The sequence below is a fragment of the Arvicanthis niloticus genome, chromosome 22, assembly GCF_011762505.2.
Source record: "Arvicanthis niloticus isolate mArvNil1 chromosome 22, mArvNil1.pat.X, whole genome shotgun sequence".
Lineage (NCBI taxonomy): Eukaryota > Metazoa > Chordata > Mammalia > Rodentia > Muridae > Arvicanthis > Arvicanthis niloticus.
The window spans coordinates 14,385,626-14,411,549 of record NC_133429.1 but is presented as its reverse complement, the minus strand read 5'-3'; the positions used below and the strand labels follow the sequence as shown (position 1 = coordinate 14,411,549).

The 25,924-nt window shown below is 42.7% G+C and overlaps 1 protein-coding gene across 11 annotated transcripts in view; it reads right to left on the bottom strand.

Moving 5' to 3' along the window:
* The window catches only part of Anks1b (ankyrin repeat and sterile alpha motif domain containing 1B), a 1,013,218-nt gene that overhangs the window by 286,783 nt on the left and 700,511 nt on the right, over positions 1-25,924 (bottom strand). For all 11 annotated transcript variants that reach the window (XM_076919966.1, XM_076919965.1, XM_076919964.1 and 8 more), the window contains one exon: positions 5,336-5,488. In XM_076919966.1, coding sequence (XP_076776081.1) covers positions 5,336-5,488 — 153 coding nt within the window. The remainder of the gene's footprint in view (positions 1-5,335; positions 5,489-25,924) is intronic.

Sequence of the window (25,924 nt, the reverse complement as noted above, 5' to 3'; positions counted from 1 at the left end):
TCACAACCATCTGTAATGGGATCTGATGCCCTCTTCTGGTGTGTCTGAAGAGAGTGACAGTGTACTCATACATAAAATAAACAAATCATTTTTAAAAATTAAACAATGATGATAAAAATTATAAAGTTCATTTAAACTATTAGCCTCATATCTAAGAAGCTAAAAAAAAACCTCAACACACAAGAAATATGAATAAAATTACATCAGGATACAAATAATTACCAATATTAATATGTATAAAGGGCCCTATGTGCCTGCATTTTTAATGTCATCACCCTAAAAAAGCATCTTTCAGAAATGAAAGCAAAATAACATTTGTTCCAGAGGTACAGAAGCTGACAGAACTCACCACTAGCCACCTCACATTATTTAAATGTTAGAGGAAGTCCTTTAGGTAGGCAGAAAACAATGCCTGGAGAAACAAGGCTCTGGCCTGGAGAGATGGCTCAGTGGTTAAGAGCACTGACTGCTCTTCCTGAGGTCCTGAGTTCAATTCCCAGCACCCACATGGTGGTTCACAGCCATCTGCAGTGGGATCTGATGCCCTCTTCTGGCGTGTCTGAAGACAGTTTACTCATAAATAAGTCTTTCATGCAGGTTTATTATACAAGATGCTGTTTTCCTCTGAAACACCCTGTGCTTTGTGTCGTGCACAGTGGCCACTATTGTCACATTTTTAATAGTTTTTGAACAAGGATCTTCATACCTATGGCATTTAAAAAACGAGCCAATATTACCAAAGAATGGGTGCGAAATTAGCAAGTTTCCTTTAAAAACATTATTTTGGTTTTGCTTCTTTTAAAAAATTAAATTTAATTTTTTAAAAACGTATTCACTCAACATTTCACTCACTGCCCCCTCCCACTCACCTCCTCCCACAATCCTTCTCCTTCTCCTCTGAGCAGCCTCCCCCCACCCCCCATATCCCCTCATCCTGGCTTTTCTAGTCTCTGTAAGGCTAGGTGCCTCCTCTCCCACTGAGGCCAGACAAGACAGCCCAGCTAGTAGAACATAACCTACATACAGGCAACAATTTCTGGGATAGCCCCGGCTCCATTTGCTCAGGACCCACATGAAGACCAAGCTGTACATCTGCTACATATGTACAAGGAGGCCTAGGTCCAGGCCGTGTATGTTCTCTGGTTGGTGATTCAGACCCTGGGAGCCCCAAGGGTCCAGGTTAGATGGCTCTGTTGGTCTTCCTGTGGAGTTCCTGTCCCCTTTGGGTCAAGCAACAGCGTTATGGTGTTAGGTTATCATGGAATTCCCCCAGACAGGTAGAAATTAAATCATGAACATTGAGGAAACCTAGAGGAACAGTCCGAGAGTCCTTCATGAATGCAAGCACACAGTTCCAGAAGTAGCTGGGTGAGAAGCAAATGACAAACAAATCAATTTGCTGCTGCAAACGTAATTCCAAACGCTATCCGTGGGAGATGAGAAACAGCTTTCACAGGATACATAGGGGCACTGCTGCCTCAGCTACTTTATTAACTTCCACTCAGAGGTATTAAAAACCCAACACTGCATTAGATGTTTTCTTTGAGAAAAGCAATTCTGTATCACGAGCAAGGATTTAAGAATGCACTGAGACCTGAATACTTTTTTGCCTATTGAATAGGAACATTTGTCATTATTAGTATTGCAGGATACACTAATCCTGGGTTAGAATGATTTCTTGGTAAATAATAGAAAAGTCAATGGGACAAAATTAATAACAGGCTCTACAATGAGATTCACGAGTTAATGAATTGAACAGTGTTCTCGAGTTACTTGGGTGTACCCAAGTCCCTTTAGTAGACACACAGGGATAAAAGAAATTAACATTGGTTTTTATAAGTTTAATACCTTTTCATTGTCCAGAAAATGAATAACAAGTTATTTGCATGGGACTTAGCTTTTTATTTTTAATTTTATAATTAATCTATACACATTTCATGGAGAACATAGATTCTCTTCTATCTAAAATGTCCGACATGCAGAGCTCCTGAGGTTGTGGATAACAGTAGAAACATTAGTCAAACTGGCTAGTACCATACGTCAAGCCTGAGTAACCTCTGAGAGGAAAAAAATTAATGGACCTTCGAACTGCTAACTAGTCATTAATTCTCTTAACAAGCCTTCGGGGGGACAATAACTCAAAGTAGATGCTCACCAAGTTAGCATTTGCAGAGGGGACAATTTTCCCTGCAGTCTCTCCTAATGTGTTCACACTAAAATGTCAATAGAAAGGTAGGAGTGTGATGTCACCACCGATAGTGGCCCAGATGGGAACAAATCAGCCAACATCAGGGTCTGAACATGAAGCTCAGATCAAGAGCTAAAAGGGTCAATTGTTGGCCTATACTTCAAGGTTCTAATTTGAGATAGGACTGGGTCCACAAAACCAATAGTGCTTCCTGCCTTAAAACTTCCTCTCTGCTAATGGTCAGATGTCCATTCTTTTGTCTCCGCCTAACATTTTGGGTAGCTCTGGGTCCTAACCCCATATTTGTTTATTCAAATAAACTCAATTTTCAAAAACAACAAGATATACTACAAACTACAACGAAAAGGTCTTTAGGGACTTTCCAAAGATTATAGTTGCACATATGCATTTGTAATGTTCAAGTCAAAAACTTGGACTGTTTTCGTTTCCTCCAAGAAACAGGTCACACAGGCTTATTACACTCTTGAGAACCACAGTGAGGTGTTTCACCATAGTGCCTGACGATACTTAATGGTGTTTACAGTCATACCAACAGCCAGACTATTCGTATTCTCTTTTCTTCTCTCCACAGCTTACTTAGGTACCTTGGGCAGCTTGGCCTTGCATTTCTGTCTTCACTTTACAAGGAGAAAATAGCTACAAGATCAGTCTGGCTCCCTTAAAATCAGCTACTCACTTCAGTGATCTCTGCTGGGAACCATCCACCCCGCAATGATCAGAATGGGGACCATCAACTAGCTATAATGATGTGTGACAGCCAGTCACTGTCGTGATCAAGGATGGGAGTCAGTCACTCTACATTGATCCATGATATGCATTTCCTAGAGGCCTTTACTTTAAATCAGGACTACCAAACGTTCCCTTTATTAGCCAGGACACGACAAGCCATGTGTACGCAATACTGTATTAGTTGAGCCCCACATCACATAAGGGACCACTCCAAACCTGTCTTCATTAGTTCAGGTAAACAAAGGTCTTAACTTTGTCTTCTCCTTTGTGATGACATCAAAGAGACTTGAACTTGAGATTACTCAAAAGCTTTGAAAGCCCTTCTCACATTAACAAACAAACAAGCAAACAGACAAACAAGCAAGCAAGCAAATTCTAACCACCCAGCCCCTCTCAGCTCTTAGAGTTATGGAGTTCTGTGTTTTACTCTGTCTAAAGACTTATTCCCCCACCCCCCCATAGTGGCACGTCTATTGAGCTAAGCCTAGCCAAGCTTTTCCACTTAGAATGTGAACTTCCCATAGAGACAGACGTCACAGAAATGTGAATCCAATGAGTTTATTTTAAGGAAAACAAATATTGGGTTGATGATGGACCCACAGGTTAGAGAAGGTCTTGAACACAGCAACCCCTGCTTTCAAAATTTAAAGCAATACTTGTAACAGAAACCTCTCCCTAGGTTTCCCAAGGCAAACTGTAATTTAGTAAGTGCAACTAAAAGAGAAACCACGAAAGAAGCAGCATAGGCAGAAAGGCATCTTTTTTTCCTGCCTGAACTCAATGGTGTTTGTGATAGTCTCTAAGCCCAGCCAGCAAACTGAGAGATCTTTCCAGCATTACCAACCACGCTGTCACCCAATAGGACAGTTACTTTAGAGTCCTCCCAGAATCCACCCTGTTCATCCGGAAGTACTGTCTCTGCCAACATGTCACTTCCTGTCAACTCTTCAGTAGGGAACAACTGTATTCTGAGGGTATTGTATAGGATTAGTTTCCAAATTATACCACTAAGCGAGATACATTTTAACTTGAAAAACTGGTTCAGCTAATCTATGGAAAGCAGGGTCCTTAACAAGTTCCTAAGAGGAGCTGTGAGGAGAGGCTCAAGCCTCACACAGAACTGAAGTCTGTGCCTGGCCCGAGAGAAAAACCCAAGGCAGCTTCAGTTTGTTCTTTTGCTACACAGACCAAGAACAATGCTACCCAGAGCTTCAGACAGTGGCTTTCTTCTGGTAATGATAGCTTGTGTGAGGGCATTAAAAAGCAAAAAAGTTAAGAGTTGCTAAGGGCAAGCCAGAAGCCAAGATTCTATCAACTTCATGGGAGTTTTTAAGACTCAAGAACAATTTCTGTAAGATGCTCTAGGAAAGATGTTATTTTTAAAGATACATTAAAAAAAAAAAACCCAAAGGATAATTAGCTAATAGTAATAACGCTCACTAAAATAATTAATGGCACGGAATATGTAGCAACCAGACTCTTGCAACATAGAAAAGCAGAAGAGGGCCCGGCAGAAGCAGTAATACTTGTTAGCTTTATTTTTATTTACAAATGCCTCCTCTCCCCAGTCATGAGAACATAAAGCCTAAGAAACCTCTGAAAGAATGATTTATTGCTGTCAAAAAAAAAAAAAAAAAAAAAAAAAAAAAACCAACCAAGAAAACCCCAAACCATTTACAACGCTAAACCATAGCATCAGTGCACAAGGGAGTTTTCTGTTACCTTTTTATTTAATTCCTTCACTTTATTGCATTAGGAAAAAAAAAAGAAAAGAGTGTAAAATGGAAGTGAGGAGGAACCAGAGTCACTTATGAAGATGGAGTTGACCGCTTTGGACTTGAATATATGGTGACATATGCTGGCCAGCATTTATAGAAAATTTATGCCAAGTGTATGAATAAAATAGAGACAACATATGATTGGATGCCAACTCCAGAAGATAACATTTTGATGATTTACAGCAACCCTGTTTAGCAAGAGCAGAAGCAGCCCTTCAAGCATGGGGGTTTGAGTTCTAATTAAGGAATAAAGTTGAAGAATCTCAACAAAGTCCTAAAAAGAACGTGATGAAAAAAACGGAAAGGTGGTAATTCCGGCTTTTAACAGCAAACGGGGGTGAAGGTTACAGCAGGAGTGTATTTTACCACCCCATCCCTAGAGATAACAGAAAAAGGCCACAAGGTCCTTTCATTCTTCACGTGTGACTTCACCACCTCAGTGTCAAAAGACAATGACCTCAGAGTGCGCACACACACACACATACACACACACACACGACTTTAATCTGTAAATCCTTATTAGATGTCCAAACAGTTATAAAGAAAGAAGAGTTCTTCATCTGCAATAAAATCTGATCAGAGGTTGAACAGTGAAGGTGTCAGAAAGAGACCAACTTACATTAATAAGTTCAAGCTCCCAGATCTTTTTCAACAGGTCCATTGATGTGTAGCCATTGATGAGAAAGGCTTTGGTGTAGTCACCCAGCTCAATGGAATCCAGCCACTCAGCTACAGAGGTGGGATGGTAGCCATCATGGCCGATGGGCCTCATCTGTAATTAAGAATACCACATTAGGAATTATCCAGACCAGTTCCCTTCTGTTCCAATAACAGGAAGCATCTTGCCACTTGCAAATTAATCTGATATGAAGCCTCAGATATTTCTGGATGGAGAAGTAAGGCAAAAGAAAATGCCCTATGAACAATTCTAAGTCATCAGTAATTTTCACGCTGAATTAGTTTTCGAAAACACACCCAGAAATTTCCAATTTAGCTGCTAAATTAGCTCTGTGTTTGAGATGATGAGCTATGTCAAACCCCCGTCAGAGACTTTATCGGTATTCTGTTGGAATGGAATTTCAAGTGATGTCAGTTGAGTTACCAGGGTTCCATTCGGGAAGGCTGGAGGGACTGCATCTTCAAAATAGAGATGGTAATTCTCATATGCGCAACATCAAAGTGTGTGAAAATACTGCATGACTTAAACATTCCAAAGGGATTCATGCTTATGCAAGACATGTATTGTAGGTGGAGCACACACGCTGGAGAAACACGGTGCTGTGGTGAACAGTTAAAAAGAGGCCTTGAGTGTTTTAAGACCATGTGTTCTGCCTCAGTTCTACAGTATGTTAGACATGAATAGGGAACTTGCTGGCAGACAAGCTTCTATTTTTTGTCAGCTATATACAGAATTTTTTTTTTAATACTTCAGGGGAACAAAGAAGTGTGACAACAACATAATGTTTCTAGTTTAAATTGGAATGTGAAAAATAATTTAAGCAGGAAGAACTTCTGGGTTGAAACATTTTATAGAGTCCTTTGAGTCCTTTATTCTTTATTTGAAATCTGAGTTGAATTCATAGTTCTTGCCTTTGACATGACTCACTTCTGAAACTTATGCTGCCTGCATGCTAAGGCAGGGTCTGGTACTGGGGTTCCTCAGGAGAGCCTGCCCCCTCACCAGCTGACGTCAGCCATCAGTGAGATGCCTGCTGGGAGCAACCAATGGCGCAGGATGCAGAATGGGCTTTCCTCTTCCATCAAATTTAAGGAGATTAGATATTAATGGAAATCTATGGGTCTGGTTTGTGAGCAGAGAAAGATCCGTTTAGGCACCCAGAATTCAGATATTTAGTCTCAGCATCAGGAGCTTTCTGTCACACGCAGAGCCCTCCATTAAGACTCTTCTTGTCTTTCCCCCTTCCACTCTTCCTGCTGTTCCACTTCTCAATCTAATTTAAAAACACGCCCAGGTTTAAACGCCCACTATTTCAAACTTACAGTGCGACTCATTATTACTTAGTTTCAATAAACGTTTGTATTTTGCTTTTCTATCGATTGATTCTCCCATTTTAGCTATTCATCCATGCTCACACATGTGGCCCTCGCTCAGTATTTATTATTTAGAGTCAGAGTTTGCAAAAACGAACTTTAGTGGCTTGTATAAGTACATGAATGTTGTGTATGAAACTAGAGACCCAAAGTGGATGCTCAGATGTACTGAGTACTTTCTGTCTTAGTCAGGGTTTCTATTCCTGTACAAAACATCATGAACAAGAAACAAGTTGGGGAGGAAAGGGTTTATTCAGCTTACACCTCCACACTGCTGTTCATCACCAAGGGAAGTCAGTATAGGAACTCACACAGGGTAGAAACTTGGAGGCAGGAGCTGATGCAGAGGCCATGGAGAAATGCTGCTTACTGGCTTTGCTTCCCCTGATTTGCTCAGCTTGCTTTCTTATAGAACCCAGGACTACCAGCCCAGGGATGGCACCACTCACAATGGGCTGGGCCCTCCCCACTTGATTACTAATTGAAAAAAAATGCCTTAATGGATCTCATGGAAGCATCTCCTCAAGGGAGGCTCCTTTCTCTGTGATAACTCCAGCTCCTGTCAAGTCGATACACAAAACCAGCCAGTACACCTCCCTATTTGGTAGATTACAAACTACAGGGGTGGAGTGGGTGCTCACTGGCTTGGTAGCAAGTGGTTGAACTAATGTAAACACCCCAGACATAGGGAACTTCTCTTATGGAATAAGTGGAGAAAAGGAAGCCAGAGGAACACTGGAGTTGAAATGAATAACCTAGCAGAGACACCCTGTTCATAGTCCACCCAAGAAGCCCACAAACCCAGCAGTGGCTACTACTGACAGGCTTAAGGAGCCTTGATAATTTTAAAGAAAGGAGTCAGTTGTCCTTTCCCAGACAACTGTGTAATAGGTTCTCCACAGGTTGCTCTCCCCCCCCCCCCCCCCCACCAAGTGCTCACATATGATTCCTTGGAAAGGTCATTCATTGACCACCTGTCCTACTTAGGTTACTTGATGGTCACTGTCAGCTGAGCAATCTGGGCTACCCTCCAGACAACTGTAAAGTGAACCTAACGGAGACCAAGGAAGTTCACCTCTTTTCCAACACCTTTCTTGTTGTTGTCTGATACCGAACAATTGAAACAATAAGAAAGGGGGAGTCTCTTGGAAGAAAATTGGATTGTGTGGGGTGTGTGTGTGTGTGTAAGGGATGGAAGTAAAGTTGGAGGTTTAACATGGATTAGAACTGAATTTTCAGTATTTTACCCAATGAGAACATTACTGGATAGATCTAAATTCACACTAAGAAGTACCAAAGAGAATCAACTGAACTTGGTAGAAGGCAGTGTCTGGGAAATACATTAAAATCTCACTGAATATAGACTGGTCAGTAATCTGGTTCCTCCTATAAAGCAAGACCTACCTTAAAGAGGCAAGAATGAAAGGAATTTTGGTGGGGTGACAGATGGGCTGGGTAGAATGGAAAGGAAGGTACTCTGGAAAGGGGTGTGTGTGCACATGTGCAGGTATGTGTGTGTGTGTGCATGTGCAGGTATGTGTGTGTTTGCATGTGCAGGTATGTGTGTGTGTACATGTGCAGGTATGTGTGTGTGCATGTGAAGGTATGTGCGTGTGCACATGTGCAGGTATGTGTGTGTTTGCATGTGCAGGTATGTGTGTGTTTGCATGTGCAGGTATGTGTGTGTTTGCATGTGCAGGTGTGTGTGTGTGTGCATGTGCAGGTGTGTGTGTCTGTGTGTGTGTGCATGTGCGGGTGTGTATGTGTGGGTGCAGGGCAGCATCCATACAAGTTGCTTATTCTACAAGAACCCAGCATTTATTCTGATGGATGCTATACAAACAGCAAAGAAAAAAATCACTTAGAATCCCTCCCTCATGGCAAGTATAAGTCTAAATAAAAAAATATGTGCACAGATGACCAACAAATTATGGAGACTCTATATACCTGAAGGGAGAAAACCTTTCTAGCGGAATGAAGTTGCAAAATGAACTTGACACATCCTTAATGATATTCAGAATGGTTGCTGTGCTGCACAAAAACTTCTTCCAAAGAAGGTGTCCCATCTGTTCCTTTATTTCTGCTTCTACTGTTACTACCCGGCTTTGCTTCTCATTACCACTTATACGAATGAATGCAAAAATCCTTCCGCTTGGCCCCTCCTCTACCTTTGGCTCAGCTTATGCTCAGCAATACCTTAGCCAGACTCAGAAATCTACCCTTGGTCCAGAACATACAGCGATTCTGTTGTTAGAAAAGCCTAAAGGTCCTAGTTCACCATCCATAGCCAATCACAACTAACCCAGTCTCTCACTACCCAGCTACACACCCTAGTGACGTGACTGAGCACACGCGTGTGTCAGCGGTCATTGGGTTGCTAGCCACACCCAAAATGTGAATTGCACAAGGCGTTGTTGATACTTGTGACGGATATAATTTTCTGTGCCTGAGGTGCTCTTGTCTTATTTCTAGACTTATTTTTCAAGGGCTGAAATCCTCATGAATTATAAAACACATTATTTAAAGTAAAGATTTTAGGCTGTCTCATGTCACACAGCTAACATCAACGTAAGTAAAATAACCAGTTTATACACTTCAACTGAGAACATGGTTCTTAGCAGCGTTTCTCAGCTAGTGAGGAGATTTCACTCCTTTGCCCAAGTAGCAGCTTAGGAAAGAGCCATTATAACTTGTAGGGGGACACTACCTATTGATTGTGTTTCCAAGACTGCTTTCAACTCAGTCTGTCTTCCAAAGTGTACTTTGGAATCTGATAGACCCAGAAATGCTACTGATGCTTTTGGTCTATCTTTGGCAAGTTACAGAGTTGTTTGAGATTATGCTGCTGATGTTTTTGGTCTACCTTTGGCAAGTTGCAGAACTGTGTTTGAGCCTCACATTCCTCTTTTCTAAAATAAGTACAATAACAGGCTGACACCTGTCCCACCCAAGTGTTGTGATATTTTGTGATTTAGTGTGTACGTTGCCTAACGTGGTGATCTGAATTCATAGCCATCCGATGGCCCGTAGCCTTCTTCCTGCTCCACTATTTGAAATGCCACCCACCTACAGTTTGAAATTGCATATGTTTCTGCCCTTGGCTGGTTAGCTTCAGTTTCACTTCAAATTACAATTCTCTTGTCTTCTTTCCTCCCTTTCTCCCTTCTACTAACATCTTTGCTTTTCTCCCTTTGAGCTCACAGCTCTGTTTTTAGACATTTGTGTGACAAGGTAACCCAAGGATACAGAATTGTTCTTCCAAGTTCTTTCCTCTCCTCCTGTGTTGGAATTACGCTTCTGTGCCCCATGCCAGGGGAACTGCGTTGAGTCTCACTGTGGTTGTGGTTGGAGGTACTCTGCAGTCCCACTGATGCTGGCCCATGGTATGGGTAGTTAGCAGCCTCTCCACTCTTGTTCTGCCCATTCTTTTGTGCTCTTCCTATGCTATAGGTATACACATCTCTTCTTACATTATTACTGCAAGGCTCACATCTGCTGAGCACTTATATAACTGCTGGTACTAGGAGACAAACAGAGACTTACAAAGTTAAATTCAACCCAAGCGTTGGAATTAAATTTGGAGCCCAGGAGGATCTTGTCAGTGTCAGGGAACAAGAGCTGACCTATAGATTCATGAGTTAGAAAAAGAAGACATTACGGTTATTATCATTGTGAACAACTGAATCTTTGATGGGGGTCGGGGGCGGCTGAATAGAGTTACTATTTATTTGAAAGCCTTTGGTGTTTATAAATTGCACCTCTGGAGTCTAACTCAGATTCTTTAATTCACATGTCCATTGGCAGTTGTTGGCACAGGACGGAGGACGATGAAGGAAGCTGAGCTAAGGCAGCAGCAGCATCCTTCTTAGCTCATTGTGCACCATCTTTACCCAGTCCTGAATTAAGTCTGTCTCTGCTGTGCATGCTTATTGCATGAGGTTGACTGTGGGGCACAGTCCTTTGTATAGCTAAGACCTCCATACCTGTGTGTCTGCTGTTTTCTTCAGCAGAAACCCTATTTCTACATGGTCTCCCAAGACTTCTTTAATCCTACCTTACTTTCAAGTAAGCACCAATAGTATATTAACCTCACCGGATTCCCTGCTCCTGGTGAAGAAATAAGGTCTTTGGAACTTTTGTGGTCTCTAAGGGCTCCCTCAGAACTCCTGACACATGGCAGGCACTTGCTAAATGTTTATTGGATTATTTAAGCCATACATGGAAAAAAATGACAAGTTCATTTCAGTAGTTGGTACTCATTTGTGGGAGTCTTACTTTTTGTATTCAGTGCCATAAGGATTAAGGGTTTCTTTTTATGATCTAACATTTTAAACTTCCATGTATCAAGAACCAATTCCAGATAGTAGGCTGTACTATAAAATGCGACCTAATTAATTCTATCTTCTTGAGTCTGCTGTGGTAGCCTGGGCAAGCCACATTGCCCTCTCTGGCTTTTCTGTGGTATCTACAGGGTAAAGAGGTTGGACCAATGACTTCAACGCTCTACTCTACAGAAGCCCCCAAATTTTATGATTCCATGATTTGTGATTTAATTGTTAGTGTCTGATATACTTATCCAGTTTAAAATCAAAACCCCAAAACAAATAAGCCCAATTACAAAATTACAAAAAGGAGAGGAAAAACTAGGAAACTCACATAGGCTACAGGTCAGACAGCACTCAAGTCTTTGCTGGCTCTTTGGCAACCCCCCACCCCTTCAGGTGGTAGCGTAACTGCCGCTCAAATTACCGATGTTTAAGTGCTTTTTTCTAGCAGGAACATCTGGTGAGACCCAGTTAGGAAGTGACAGCCCCAGGGTCTGCCAGGCCAGCAGTACTGCGGAGCATGCGCGGGAGTCGGGCACAGTCTGATGTGAGAAGTAGAGTTGTGGGCGGACAGCAGGCATTCCTAACTCTGGTTTACAGCGAGGCAGGATTTGACTCGCTGAATTCCAAAGTCTGGGGAAAACCTTAGCTGGGACCAAAAATGGAAATAGCAGCCAAACTTTAGTCTTCACTAAATTCAGATATGCTACAGCATTTACCACACGCCTTCCTGGTTGCTGCGTTCTGCCTGGATGTCCTTCGAAAGTCGCTTGGAATATGCCTAACCTCAGACTGTACTGTACCCACAGAGGGTCAGATTGAGCACGGGGGCTATAGGATAGGGCTCCATGTACTCCTGACCTTCAAGGAAGTAGGCTCTGAAACATCCCTGGCTCTGAGGTTGCCTGCTCCACTTCAGCCAGCAACTCACGTTTTAAATGTTTTGTGTAAGTATGAAAAGGAAGAAATGCTTTACTGACTTTGAAAAGAAATGTTTAAAACCAGTGAAGCAGAAGACTTACGGGCTAAATGGTCACTATAGCCTTTTCTCCCTTTCAGTCTCTTTTTGTTTGAAATTCTCAGGTCTGGTACCTATTAGTGTATTTATATATATTTGCAGTAACATGAGAGATACAAGAATATCCTTGAACACGGTCATGCATTCAGGGAAATGACACAAGTAGAGTTTAGCACAGTTCTTTCCACTCTGGACCATTTAAACGATTACAGTCATGCTATCACAAGTAAAGGCTGAAGGCAGGCGTCAGTGAGAGTGCACAGGATGACTTTGTATCTAGTCTCTCACTCTTTTTATCTGAGTCTCAGGAGATTGGTTGGCATAAACAAGGGACAGAGGCAAAGATGGAAGGTAATAGAAACTGATAACAAACTATGAATGGTGGTGGGCTATCTGCAAATTCAGCAATTGGGAAATGGAGGCAGGAGGATCAAGGGTTCGAGGCTGGCCTCGGCACTTAGTACATTAGAGGTCAGAATAATAGTAATAATCTACATGGAACATTCTCTCAAAAAAATCAATAACTACAACTCCCCAATACTCCCCCAAACAACAACAACAACAACAACAACAACAACAACAACAACAACAACAACAACCACAACCCCCAGAAAACCAACTAACCAACTAATAACAGAAAAAAGAAAAAGAAGGATGGTATACATTATATTTGGGGTTAAAGGAATATAAAAGCAGTTTGCAGTAAGTTACTACAATGGAATGATGATACAAGCATGGAAGTTAGATCAAGGGAATAAGGAACACCCTAACACCAATAATAAATTAGGTAGACGCTGCTGTCAAAAAGTGTCAAACAACTAGAGACCGGGGTTATTCTGTCTAAGGGGTGGGCTTATGATCCCTCAATTACACCACCAGACACATCAGCTTTGGAGGCTGCTATTATGAAACAGGTTTGTAACTACAGGAACCTAATAAAAATTTGGCATGTAACTGTCTTCCAAGTCATATTGGCTTCCACATGAAAAAAGTTCTTTGCTCTGGAGTTTCTTCATTTCTTTTTAAAATCTTTCCATGTTCTGGGATGTCAATGCCTACAGGATAGTGCTGATCACATGGGAAAAACACTACCCCAGAGTCCTCAGTGTGTTGGAATCACATGGCAGCCTGCTGATTTGCATGTGTCGTTGAGGTGGGCTGGAGGGAATCTCTGAGGTGCTGAGTTTCTCACAAGCAGTATGGTGATGCTAACACTGCCGGGCCATGGGTCACCCTGAGTAGACATGCTTTGGAGGATGGCAGAGGGATAGAGAAAAGGTCTGGATTCCTTCTAGAACTATAGAATGGAGAGCCAATTTATAAACCCAGACTGTTCATTTCAGAACTTTTACGTGAGAGAGACCAATGTTCTGTTCTCCAAACTGTTGTATTATGAAGCTCTTTGGTTTTGGTAGCATAGCCTTTATTTGAATGTAAGTATAAGTGGAAATAAGGTAAGTCCACAGGAACATTTAGATGGAGTCAGTACCTTCATTTGGCAGCATACTGCAGTGCCGTTTGCTCTGTATCTTCCATAAGTGTTCACATTTATTGATGTCAAAAAAATCTTTCTTTCCCTTAACTTGAATCTGTGGGCATCTTTCTGTCAATCACATCATCATCCAGTTGTCATAGTTACATAGAGATGAGAATGGGACTCTGAAGGAAAACAACTCAAGTTTCTAGTTTAAATGTTTAGCTTTATGGTGGCTTTCATAGGCAAGGAAGAAACCCACCATGCTGTAGAATGACATGGATAATTTTGTGACAAGAGAAACATATATACTGTAGACTGGCACTTGAAATTTGGGGAAGGATTCCAGAGAGTCACATGACCTTGGCATCAAGAACAGTACAGATGGGAGTCTTGGCTGCCACAGTTACTAGTTACATGACCTTGAGTAAACTGCTCATCCTTGCCAAGTGCCCACCATCTGACTACTAAGGTGAGAGAGGAATGCCTGAGAGTTGTCATATATAGTCACAGAGACAATGCAAGTAGCGCTTAATGCAATTCGTGTCCGACACAGGGGCACCACAGATTTTATCATGGAGAGCTGTCAGCCTGTGTAAGTGAGACTGCAGGGGCGTACTAAAGGGTGTGAAGAGGTGTGAGCTGAGCATGAACCACTTCCAGTATACGTGAACAAGATAAGATTCCTACTGAGCCTTGGGCAGTGGTGGCACACGCCTTTAGTCCCAGCACTTGGGAGGCAGAGGCAGGCGGATCTCTGAGTTCGAGGCCAGCCTGGTCTACAGAGTGAGTTCCAGGACAGCCAGGGCTACACAGAGAAACCCTGTCTCAAAAAACCAAAAAAAAAAAAAAAAAAAAAAAAAAAAAATCTACTGAGGAGGTAAAGCAAAGATGGTCACAACAAGAAGAGACCTGGGGTGTTTTAAGGAAGGATGCTGCAGAGCTAGTGAGAAAAATGAAGAGGAGGAGAGGGCAGGAGGATCTGGGATATAGGTCAGGAGGGATCTCACCAAGAAAAGCACAGAAGCCTGGCTGCACCTGGGTGGGGCAGGAGTTAGCTCTGAGCAGGCAGAATGTACAGAGATGAAGGACTTAGAAAACAACAGAAACGTATGGAAAGGGGGAAGAATAACGACTCAGGGTTGAGGAAAATCAGTGTCTGTAGGGGGTGGTTCTGATGTTTTGATTGGGAATCTGTGTTTGAACACTGGAGATTCTGTTCCCCAATTGGTTTTTGATCACTCAATAAAGATGCTAGTGGCCAACAAGCTGGGTGGAATGGGGGGGGGGGGAACACGTCCAGTTTTCCTGCAGGCAGGCTTGCAGACACAAGGGAGGAGAGAGAGAGACTTCACCATGCTTTGGCGGGAGATAGAGCCATCAGCCATGTGAGATGTTGTGTGGAGTGGCCATTGGCCACTCCCCTGACTGGGTCTGGGGTAGCATGATGGCAGATTTAGGGGGCTGAGCTAGGACTAAAGGTACCTGAGCAACTAAATTTGAGGGCAGATTTAGAGTGCTGAGCCTGGAGTGAAAAGAAGGTCGTGATAGTTGAGGAAGGCTTAGAAGAGCCCAGCCATTGAGCTAAAGCACATCAAAAACAAGCTAACGTGTGTGTGTGTGTGTGTGTGTGTGTGTGTGTGTGTGTGTTTCATTCATAGATCCAGGGGAACCTGGGCAGGGCTGGTAGCATGCTCTGCTAGGAGCTTAAAGCTGGGTAGCAAAAATTACAACTATCCTATAGGAATGAACCTGAGCATGCCTCAGAAGTTGGGGAGAAGACTTGCTTGGTGGTTAAGTCTATTTACATTTATTTATTGTGTGTGTAGGGTGTGTGTGTGTGTGTTATCCTTGGATGCCACAGTATGTATGTTGAGGTCAGAGCTCAACTTTCCAGAATCTTCTACCATGTAGCTCTGAGGGGTCAAGCTCAGGCTGTTGACAAGCTCAGTAGCAGAGCCTGTGCCCGAGGAGCCATCTTGCTGGCTTACTTGGTAATTTTGATTGCCTTTCTTGAAAATTAAGGTGCCAAGGACAGTTGGACTTAACTTTGAGATGGATAATCTTTCTGTGAAAGCAGTGTACATGTATGGAAGCTGTGTGGATTAGACTTGGGGTAGCCTCTTGTGTGGGCAAGGGTTGTCATATGTGTGGCATGCTGCTGTCCAGGTAAAACCATACAAATCCATGACTTAATAGGCCATCTGTGTCCAGAGCACTGCTGTGCCAAGCTCGGCTGCTAAACTTGTCTGTGCTGCTGTGATGAACTGAGGACTCTCTTTTGCTACCTGGGTATGCTCTGAGTTCTCACACTGCCTGACAGGGCTTTGTAATACACATAGCCAGTACTGTTCCATATCCCCTCCGTTCTGGTTCCTTGTTCTAGCCTCTTGGACTCTGTACTGCTGCTACCCAAGATTCAGAATGTAAGTGGCTCAGAAAAATAAACCAGGACAGATAGTGCAGGCAGACAGTGTGTTGCCAAGCCTAAAGGCAGCTCTGTGAGGTAGAGTAAGGATCAAATCTTCCCATTCAGTGAGTCCCAGGCTTGGAGAGCAATGTATTTCTCTCATCCATCCATGGCTCTTAAAAGAATGATTGAACATGAAAGAGGAAAGCTGATTCACTGGCCCCGGAGCCCCAGAGAAAGGTGCATAACCCAAGAGGTTGGACACAAAAGCTTTGCTGGATAGACATGTCTATAAGACAAACAGCAGTATTAGCACCAAGAAATCACCTGGCAGCTATACGCTACTCTAAAAATCCCAGAATGTTTTCACATTCATCATCTCATTTGTCAAGGGCTTTAGGTGATGTATAGGAAATGCCCTTTATAGAGGCTAATGAACTTGAGTTATACCATTTCTTCTGTGGGAACCGGACGGTTAATTTTCTCAGACTCTAGCTGGGAAGCAAAGCATGGTAAATTCTCTGCCTTGTACAGCTACATTAAGGGGGACAATCTAAGCATAAAAGGCTCTGCTTCTGGAAGGCCCTTTGTTTAAGTTCAAAGTATGCTGAAGGTACAAATTCTATGAAAGAATAAGGAGGCACATAAGCCCACGCAGGTAAGAGAATTGTGTCTGAATGTTGCCATAGAGTGCAGACAGCTGTTTGCCATGCCACCAGCTAAGCCTCATTGACTTTGGGCTCCTGAAATCTTCAATTATAATTCCCAGCTTTGGGATTAAGGTAGACACTGAAGAGTTCATATCTTTATATTTTTTTGTCACAATATCTGTCTGTGTGTCTGTCTGTCTGTCTGTCTATCCATCTATCTATCCATCCATTGGTGGGGAGGAAATAAAGGCAAGTAAAGTGTTTTTCCCAAAGAAAAATTGATATTAAAAATTCTGATGTATTAAACTATGGAATAAATAATACTAGTGAAATGATGGACAGTTAAGAATGTATAGTAAGAAATGTTTTCAAAACACATGGGTGATCAACCCCTAATACCAGAGTATACAAAGAAACTTCAGGTAGATGTCCTTGAGGATAGGAAAGATGCTTTTTAGTCATAGGCATTGGTTGGACCACAATGTAAAAGAATAGACTTGTCAACACAGAAAACTATAAATAATGGTTGGAGAAGGATAACACCAACAATAGCGATGATTACAAGAGAATCTATTGTCTGTGAGTGTGTGAGTGCTCTGTAGCCAGCCTTTGGCCTTTTCAGTTTCATCTGTGATACACAGAAAGTAACTCCATAGTCTCACTTGAGGATGGTCTCACTTGAGCCTTGGGAGGCTGTGTGGGCTATGGGTGGGATGACCCATAAAGGGTTTACACAGAACACATGTAAACATGGTCCAAGGGTTGGGTGATTTTACTGAATGACTGTATTGTACTGTCCCCTGAAGTGTTGGGTTAAAAATATGTTTTAAAAAATTAATAAAAGGAAATGTGTTTTCTACCATCTTTTAATTTACAAACCCTATTGAGATCCTGTTAACCCTAGAGCCCTGTGATAAACATCTCTACTTGTTTTGATTTATTTTCTTGGTGCAAAGCTCTTTTTATGAAGCAAGGGTTTAGATTAAAGATGAACAGAGGATCTACCACAGCTAGAATAAGGTGCTGAACAGCATTTGCTATCATTCACATTTTCCAGCCCTTTCAGTGATGTGAATTATATTTAGAAAAAGACTCACGACCTCCTCATTCTGCAAGTACATGTTTTCTGACATTCATGTAGCTATCTGGTTGTTAATGTAGCTCACTGCTCTCCTCTTAAAACAGAAACTTTAAATGCTACTATCAATCAGAAAGATTTTTTTGCATGTTTTTAGTCTCAGTGGAAAAAAATCCTCAAACCTCTGTTTTCAGAAGATAATGAATACTTTGAATGTCAGTTCTATTTATTTGATATTTAAAAACCATGTCCTTTCTCAGAACCTCTAGGCATGTACATAACTCTATTTGCTGAAGTACTTCAAACAGATAACTGTACCACAAAGTCAAAGTTAGCAGTTTACAAATGGATAACTTACATTCTGCCTGAGTCAAGCAGTACAGAGGATATCATTTGTGTGGTAGTCAAAACTAAACATTCACTTAACACATTCACTTAGTAAGCCTTAGACCTACCCTTCACCTATCCATCCATCCATCCATCCATCCATCCATCCATCCATCCATCCATCCATCTATTCATCTATCCATCCATCTATTCATCTATCCATCCATCCATCCATCCATCCATCCATCCATCCATCCATCCATCCATCCATCTATTCATCTATCCATCCATCCATCCATCCATCCATCCATCCATCCATCCATCCATTGCCTTTTTCACTCTTCAGCTACTAACTGTGCCCACTGTACTCAAAGAGCTCTTTTGGTGGCCTCAGTAAACAGAATTCCACTATTACCAGTCCTTGTATTTTAGGAAGGGGAGACAGCTAATGGTTGGAGGCAGAACACATTGTGTTATGTCAGAAAATGGAAGTACAACATGGAACTGGGAACCTTGAGGCTGAGCAACAGTAGATGGGTGGTCAGGGTAGGTTTCATTCAGAAGATTTGAAGAGTTTGAAGACAGTGAGAGGAAGACTCTGGTAGAGAAAGCATTGATCACAAAGGCCTCCCAATGAAGGGACAAACCCAGTGAGCTTTGTCCAAGGAATAGCAAGACCAATGGATGAGTTCAGTGTGTAGCTGCAGATGAATGGGGTTCAGGTCAGAGAGCCAATTTGTGGTCTAGTGTCTAGAAGGTCCCAGCAAGGGCTCACTATGAGCCCAAGGGAAGCAGAAAGCTAATGCATGCATATGAGCAGAGGATGAACATGCTCTGGCCTATGTTTCAGAGGAATCATTCTGGTTCCCGGGTGGAGACTAGCTAGTAAAATGGCTGTTTAAGAGGCTGTAGAAGTCATTCAGAGGAAAGAGGATGGCGTCTTGAACAGGAAGCCAGAAAAAAGGTGGCAGAAAATCTTCAGAATTGGGATATATTTTGAAGGTAGGTCAGCATGATCTTCTGAAACACAAAATACAATGTTCTGTGTTCTCTCACATGGATCCGGAGCTTTCCACCTTGCTGATTAGAGCTGTGTGATGTAGTTTTCACCCTGAACAAAACTGGCTCACCTATGCTGTGTGGGAATTTATGGATGGCTGTCAGGATTGGTCTTGAAGGAGTCCATTTCAGGTGAGGGATCCAGGAACACCCCAAATGTCTGTTCCAAAATGGAAGCTAAGGCAGATGCACTTGGTTCCAGGAACAAACAATGCACATGTGGAGGAATGGCACTTCTGAATGTGTTTCAGGTTCTGGCACTCCCACTGGGACCTGGTCCTTCTCCCACAGACAAGGGGCTGAGATGAGGAGGCCTCTATCATCAAAGTGTTCTAGGAAGGGGTGAGAGAGGGCACTGGGGACAAAAGGAGTTAGCATTGTTGGCTCCGGAAACGTTATCAGTAAGCAGAGATGATGTCATATCAGATATTGGTGCCCTCAACTCTGGGCATTAGCAGTTGGCAATGATACCCATCTTGGCAGGCTTCAACGGCATTGGCAGAACATCCACTTGGCATTGGTCAAGGTGCCCTTGGTGTGGAGACACTGAGTACCGCCCCAGGAGAACAGATACTGGGACCTTCCACACACTGGGTACCTGTAGTTCTGAAGCAGTTTGTGTGTGTAATTAGTAGTAGTTTGACACTACTTCTGCATAATTCCTGGTGGCCTGATTTTAAGCTTTGGTGACAAGAGCCATCACCACAATGAGCTAGAACGAGAGAGGTCGAATAGCACAGGTTGTCTATGGCCAGCCAGTGTTCTAGTTAATGGTGTATGCACACTGCAAGGCAGCTGAGACAGAGCCTTAGTGGGAGGGTCTGATGATCCAGATGGCATGGAGAAGTGTTGCTCTGTGGTCATGGCTTACCCATTGTGAAATTCTCAAGTGTCTCCTTCATGCCGGGAATGGTGGCAGATGTCTGTCAGCCCAGCATGTGGGAGACAAAAGCAGGAGGATCCGGAGTTCTAGGATAGCCTGGGCTATGTAGTGAGACCTTGTCTCCCCTCCCCCCCCCCCCCAAAACAAACAAACCAAAATATCTCCCTTTTCCCTCCTGCCAAGGGCTAAAGATGCAGCTCCAAGGTAAAGTACTTGAGTAGCGTGTCTAAGGCCCTAGTCTCAAGTCTTAGCACTACAAAAGCAAACAGAACAAGCTACCTCCAAAAACAAACAAACAAAACTAATTCAGCACACAGGCTTGTGCCCTGTCCCCATGCATGCGCTCCTACCTACACGTGCACATACCAAAACAAAGGTACGTCTTGATACCTACACTTCACGGATGATCTAGGAAACGTTCCTCTACCTGAGGTGGGAACAGTGGTCACAAGGACACAGCTTTGTTGTTGGGGACACACTCAGAGCCTCGTAGTCTTTTCTTGCTTTGTCAGTTCAGAATATTTAATGACTTCAGTCAATGGAGTAGCGGAGACTCTTCAGCTCCACTGATGGACTCATTCCCAGGGAGTTAGCGATCAAAGCCATTTTAAAAGCTGCAACTTACTCAATTCAGCGAAAATGCTAAGGCAGTGCATAGATATGTAACAAATCCCTAGGTGCTGTCTAAAAGCCAAAAGGTTACAAGGTCCTTACCTTCAGGAATAAGAAATTTTCTTTAGTATACACTAAAAAACAATAAAAAAATTTAAAAGCTAGAATTTCTGTATGTTTTAGAGAAAGAAAGATTTGATTGAGCTGGGAAAATTTGAGAGTTCCTTTTATATCTTGTCTTAGGGTTAATATGTGGGGTTGGAGATAAGGAGGGAGGGAGGGCTGGAGAGACAGAGATAGAGAGACACAGATATATAGTCAGAGACAGAGAGACAGAGAGACACAGAGAGACACAGAGAGAGTGTGTGTGTGAGAGAGAGTGAGCAAGATAAGAACACCAGGAGAGAACACCTAGCCAGCCAGGTCTTTCTTCTTACCATGCCCAGTCCTTTCAGGCCCTCGAGTAGCTCCTTCAATGCCCTAAAATATCCATTCATTCTTTGAGATTGAGTTCAAGAATCATCCATCCCTGCGTCCAGAAGTCCTTCTCTGATCCCACACATCTAGTTTTCTCTCTCAGAGCATTTTTTTTTCCCACATCATGTTTTAGCTCTGGATACAGCCATTTCTGTCTACATGTAGGGTAGAACTCCTTGTGGTATAGACCAAGCTTTATCTGTTCTTCCATTCTTATCTCAGAACCTCACACAGGGGCAACAAGAATCATGAGATGATTGAATGGGTGGATGGATGACAGCTGACTGATGGATGCTGTGGGCTCTGTGCTTGTAGCTAGCTGCACTGGCTCTCCTCCCTGGACTGGAGCCCGGGATGCTAAGGTCCTAGTTCTATGGTGAATTGTTACTTTGTGACTACATCATGTAACATTGAGAAAAAGTGTTCTGTCCAAGTGGATGCCAGTAAATGCTGACAGATGATGGTGTAATTGAGTCCCAGAGGCAGGAGGCAAGGGGATCAATCTTTTCTACATTTCCTGTAATCATCTTTTATACACTTGTGGGGGAAAATTTCACATTCCAAAGTTTCTGTAATACATTTACTTCTGAGTATTTAGAAAAATCAGAAAATACATGCCCTTGCCACCAAGCAGTGACTTCTAAGTAAAAGAAGGATACAAGGGTTAGAACTGAACATGCATTTAAAGGAAGGCTTTTAACCTGTCAGAACTCCCACGATTCATAAATTGTAACCCTAAAAATTATTTAAAGTGCATCTGTTTGGCACTTATTCCATCATGGATTCTGAGAATAACAAGTAAGGCTAAAATGTGTTTCCTCTGAAAGACTCTGGCAGCTTTCTGAGCTGCAGACTCTCTAAGAGCAGCTGGTATCTGTTAGCATTACAAAAGAAAGAGAAAGTGGAAGTTCTGGTTATTGGAAGCAAGGTCAGTAGAAAACAAAGATAACAAAAGTGGGAGATAATAAAAATGACCACTGGCCTTTTCCTAATGGCAGATGAACTGGGACATGATCCCAGAACACAGAAACATGCCACTCTGGCCCAAAGGGCGCAGAGACTTGACATGACACTATGGGCCACAAAGCAGAGACATACTACTTGTATCCAAAGAGCACAGACTCATGATAGTCAGGTCCACAGAGCACAGAGACATGCCATTAGGGTCCACAGGGCATACAAACATGCTGCTTGATCTTACGGAGCACAAAGGCCTGCAACTGTGCAGACAGAGGCTGTGGAGGGGGAAAGCAGTTAAGAGTAGAGATTCTGGACCAGGCAGAATGACTTTAATCCCAACGTTGCCACTTGGTTGCTTAGGCAAATTACTTAACTTTTCTGGGCTTCAAGTTCTTTACCTGTGACATGGGAACTTACATGTAAGAGCTAAGTGCGTGAATTGAGAATTAATCTGATGGCATTTGGCAACATGAGTGGCATATGGAAAATATCTATTTAAGTGTTTGCTAGCAATTGAAGGGTTCAGTTTGCAGTGTCTTTCTGGCATGTGTAGGAGTCTTAGGACATGTGGATTCTCAAGTAGCCTGTCTACTATGACTCTGCAGGACGTCAACCACCAGGACAGAACCCAGAGACAAATGATGGATGGGAGGATTTGCAGTCTTGAAATCAAAAAGTCCTGTTGGCCACCACTATGACCAACAAAAAACAAGCACAAATAAATAACATGCAATGAGAGAGCATTGAGCTTAGGGTGGAAAGAGATTAACTGTGCCACAGCTGACTTGCAGGTGCTTGCTTGAGACTGCTGTGTTTGACTTGTTCTCCCTGGAAGGGCGATGCGATGAATGAATTTCATGGCAGGATTAATGGTACTAGCTACATGTCAGAGGATGGCTATTACAAACGAGAAAAAAAAATAGCACACCCATCTGGCTAAACCAGCTAAACAAATGCTTTGGTCATTTTTTTGCCTCAAGCATCATGAGCTGTTTCAAAAATCCCACAACAATGACGCTCTCAAGGTACACAGGAATAGATGTTTGAATCACCTGCTTCCTCCTCCAGAAACCTTCTCCTAATACCCAGGAGAAAAGACCTCACCCCAACCTTCCATGCAGCATCCAAAGATCATGATTTTGCTTCCATTCTAGTGGATGCCATGCCTTGCCCTATGATGCACTGGTGAGTTCACCCTTTTTGTGTTTTCTCCCTTGCATGGTATCTAGGATCCGTGTGCATGCCCAATATGTGTGCAGCCCCACAGAACACTCATTTCACTTGAATGTTATAGATTAAAAATAAGAATATAGTCAAACAGTATTCAACTGTCAAATAAACGCATGTAGTTAGGCATTGGTGGCTTGACAATCGCTTATGCAAACTGGTATAATATAACTTTTGAGTAAACTTGCATCCTTGTGCATTTCTATGGCATCAAAATGCCATTATCGATGTTCAGGAGTCACAGTGTCAAGCTTTAATTCAGCTTCTTGGTCTACTTCCATTTCCTTCCATGCCACATACATTAAACCTTTGCTCTTAAAGGTATTGTTCTCAATCCTCCCTTGGTCCTGTTATACTGGGGCAAGTTGTATTACCTCCACAATATAGGGACATGCTGCTTCGTTTAGTCATACAGGGAGGCTCTACTTATAGCTTTAAACCCTGTCTTCCCTAGCTCTGATGGATGAGGCAATCACCCCAAATGTATTCCAACACAGGTAAGTTAGCAGATGATGATAAAAGAATTTGCAATTTCCTTCCCTTCCTTTCCAGATAGTGAGTACTCAAAGCATGCAAAAATCTACCGGTGGAGACTGGTAAGCTCTCCATGAGACCGAATCACTGTGACCTGCCAGTCCAGTACTCTGATGTCTGCAAAGGCATCCCCTTTGGGTTACATTCTGTCCTATGGAAGAGTACCATTAGAAAGCTACTGATCTTTGTAATTGAGGACGTGTTGAACTCTAGCAGGAGGCTCTAATACTAATTGGGTGTAAGTGCCAGGACCTTCATTTGCACTGGTACATTTATAACTCAACCAAAACATGGTACAGTCCTTTCTGCCACTCTCTTCATTTAACAAACAGGAATTGAGTATTAGTAACTTGCCCAAGGTGATGGAAATGGGAGGTGGCTAGGCTGGGATTCAACTGGGTTTGATGAAAGTTCAAGGGAGCTCATGTTTTTGAGAGCCTACAAAACTGCAAGTTCCGTCAGACACTGTAAGTGGATTGTTTAGCTTACTCACCTCAGTGCTCCCCCTTAGTGTCCCCATTTTGATTTGAAGTACAGTGTTTAGGTGATATAGATAGGTTGGTTAAGGACCTCAGTTAAATGGCTTTGGTTGAGGCTCAGTTTATCTGCCTACAACAGCATTCACATACCCCCATCATTCCCTGGCCATTCTTCTAGTTTCATTTGTCATTACCCCAAATTCTATATGTTTATTGCCTTTTATAGGCATAATAGAATCTGCATGAGGACGATGACCTTGTAAGCCTTGTTTCCTATTGTCTTAGGGTTTTACTTCTGTGAGCAGACACTATGACTAAGATAACTCCTATAAGGACGACATTTAATTGGGGTTGGCTTGCAGGTTCAGAGATTCAGTTCATTATCATCAAGTAGGGAGTGAGTGTGGCAGCATCCAGGCAGGCATAGTGCAGGAGGAGCTGAGAGTTCTACATCTTCACCTGAAGGCTGCTAGCAGAATACTGGCTTTCAGGCAGTTAGGATGAAGGTCTTAAAGTCCACACCCACAGTGACACACCTACTCCAACAGGGCCATACCTTCTAATAGTGCCACTCCCTGGGCAGAACATATACAAACCATCACACCTACCAAGTGCTCAAAAGCTAGATAGAACAGCACTTAGCATGTGGCAGGCAGTTCATAAGTATCTATGCTATAAATAAATAACTTGGGCATTTTTATTTATTGTTTATGCCCAGAGTAGTAATTTTAAGAATCATTAATGCACTGAGGAATCTCACAAATTTCTTGGTTCACCTTTAACCTTCTTTTAAATATATATATATTTAATAGATGGAAATAGAGTACATACACTAACCCAGGCTCCATTTTAAGTACCTCACTCACACTACGGAGTCACTTAATTGGCACAACGTGCCTACAGGGTAAGGAAATCATGACCTCCATTTAAAGGTGAAAACAGGCAGAGGAAAGTTTAGAAACTTGCCCACGGTTGCACAGTTGGGCTCAGCACAGCCAAGAATCAAATTCGGAATTTGGCCCCATTCCCAACCATTACAGCACGCTGCTTTCTGGCTTAATCCTATCAAAATGCCATCTCCATGGAGTTTAACGCTGTAAAGATGGGTCCCACTCTCTTCCGGAGAATTTCCTTCCATCTTGCTCGTTTCTCCCCTCTTCTCCACCCAGATCAAAGAAGAAGTGAACAAGATTATTTTACTTGTTTCTCTCTATTCCGCGATGCTTTCTTTCGGGGAAGTGATGTCTGTTGTCAGTGATGTCGTCTCTGTGGCTGCCTCTAAGGATCAGCAGGATCCCGGAAGCTACTGGACAGCTGACCCGACCTACGTGAGCCTTCATTCTCCTGTCTGTCTCTTTCCTGCCTTTTCAGGTCTTTTGGATCCCTGCCATAATTTATCTTGCCCAGCCTCAAGAATAGAATTGAGAGGTCTGTGCAAGCCTCAGAAGCTGCCTTTTAAGCCTGAATCCTAAGATGAAGCCCAATTTTAGAAACACTCTTGTTCTTGGTTTCATCTTTGGGTCCTCTCCTGTCTTGTTTCCTTTCTGCTTCTCTTACTCACTCTCGTCCTCCAGCCCTGGACCTGTTAAATAGAACAGTATTCACCCAAGGGGTAACAAGGGCGGGGGGGGGGGGGGGGGGGG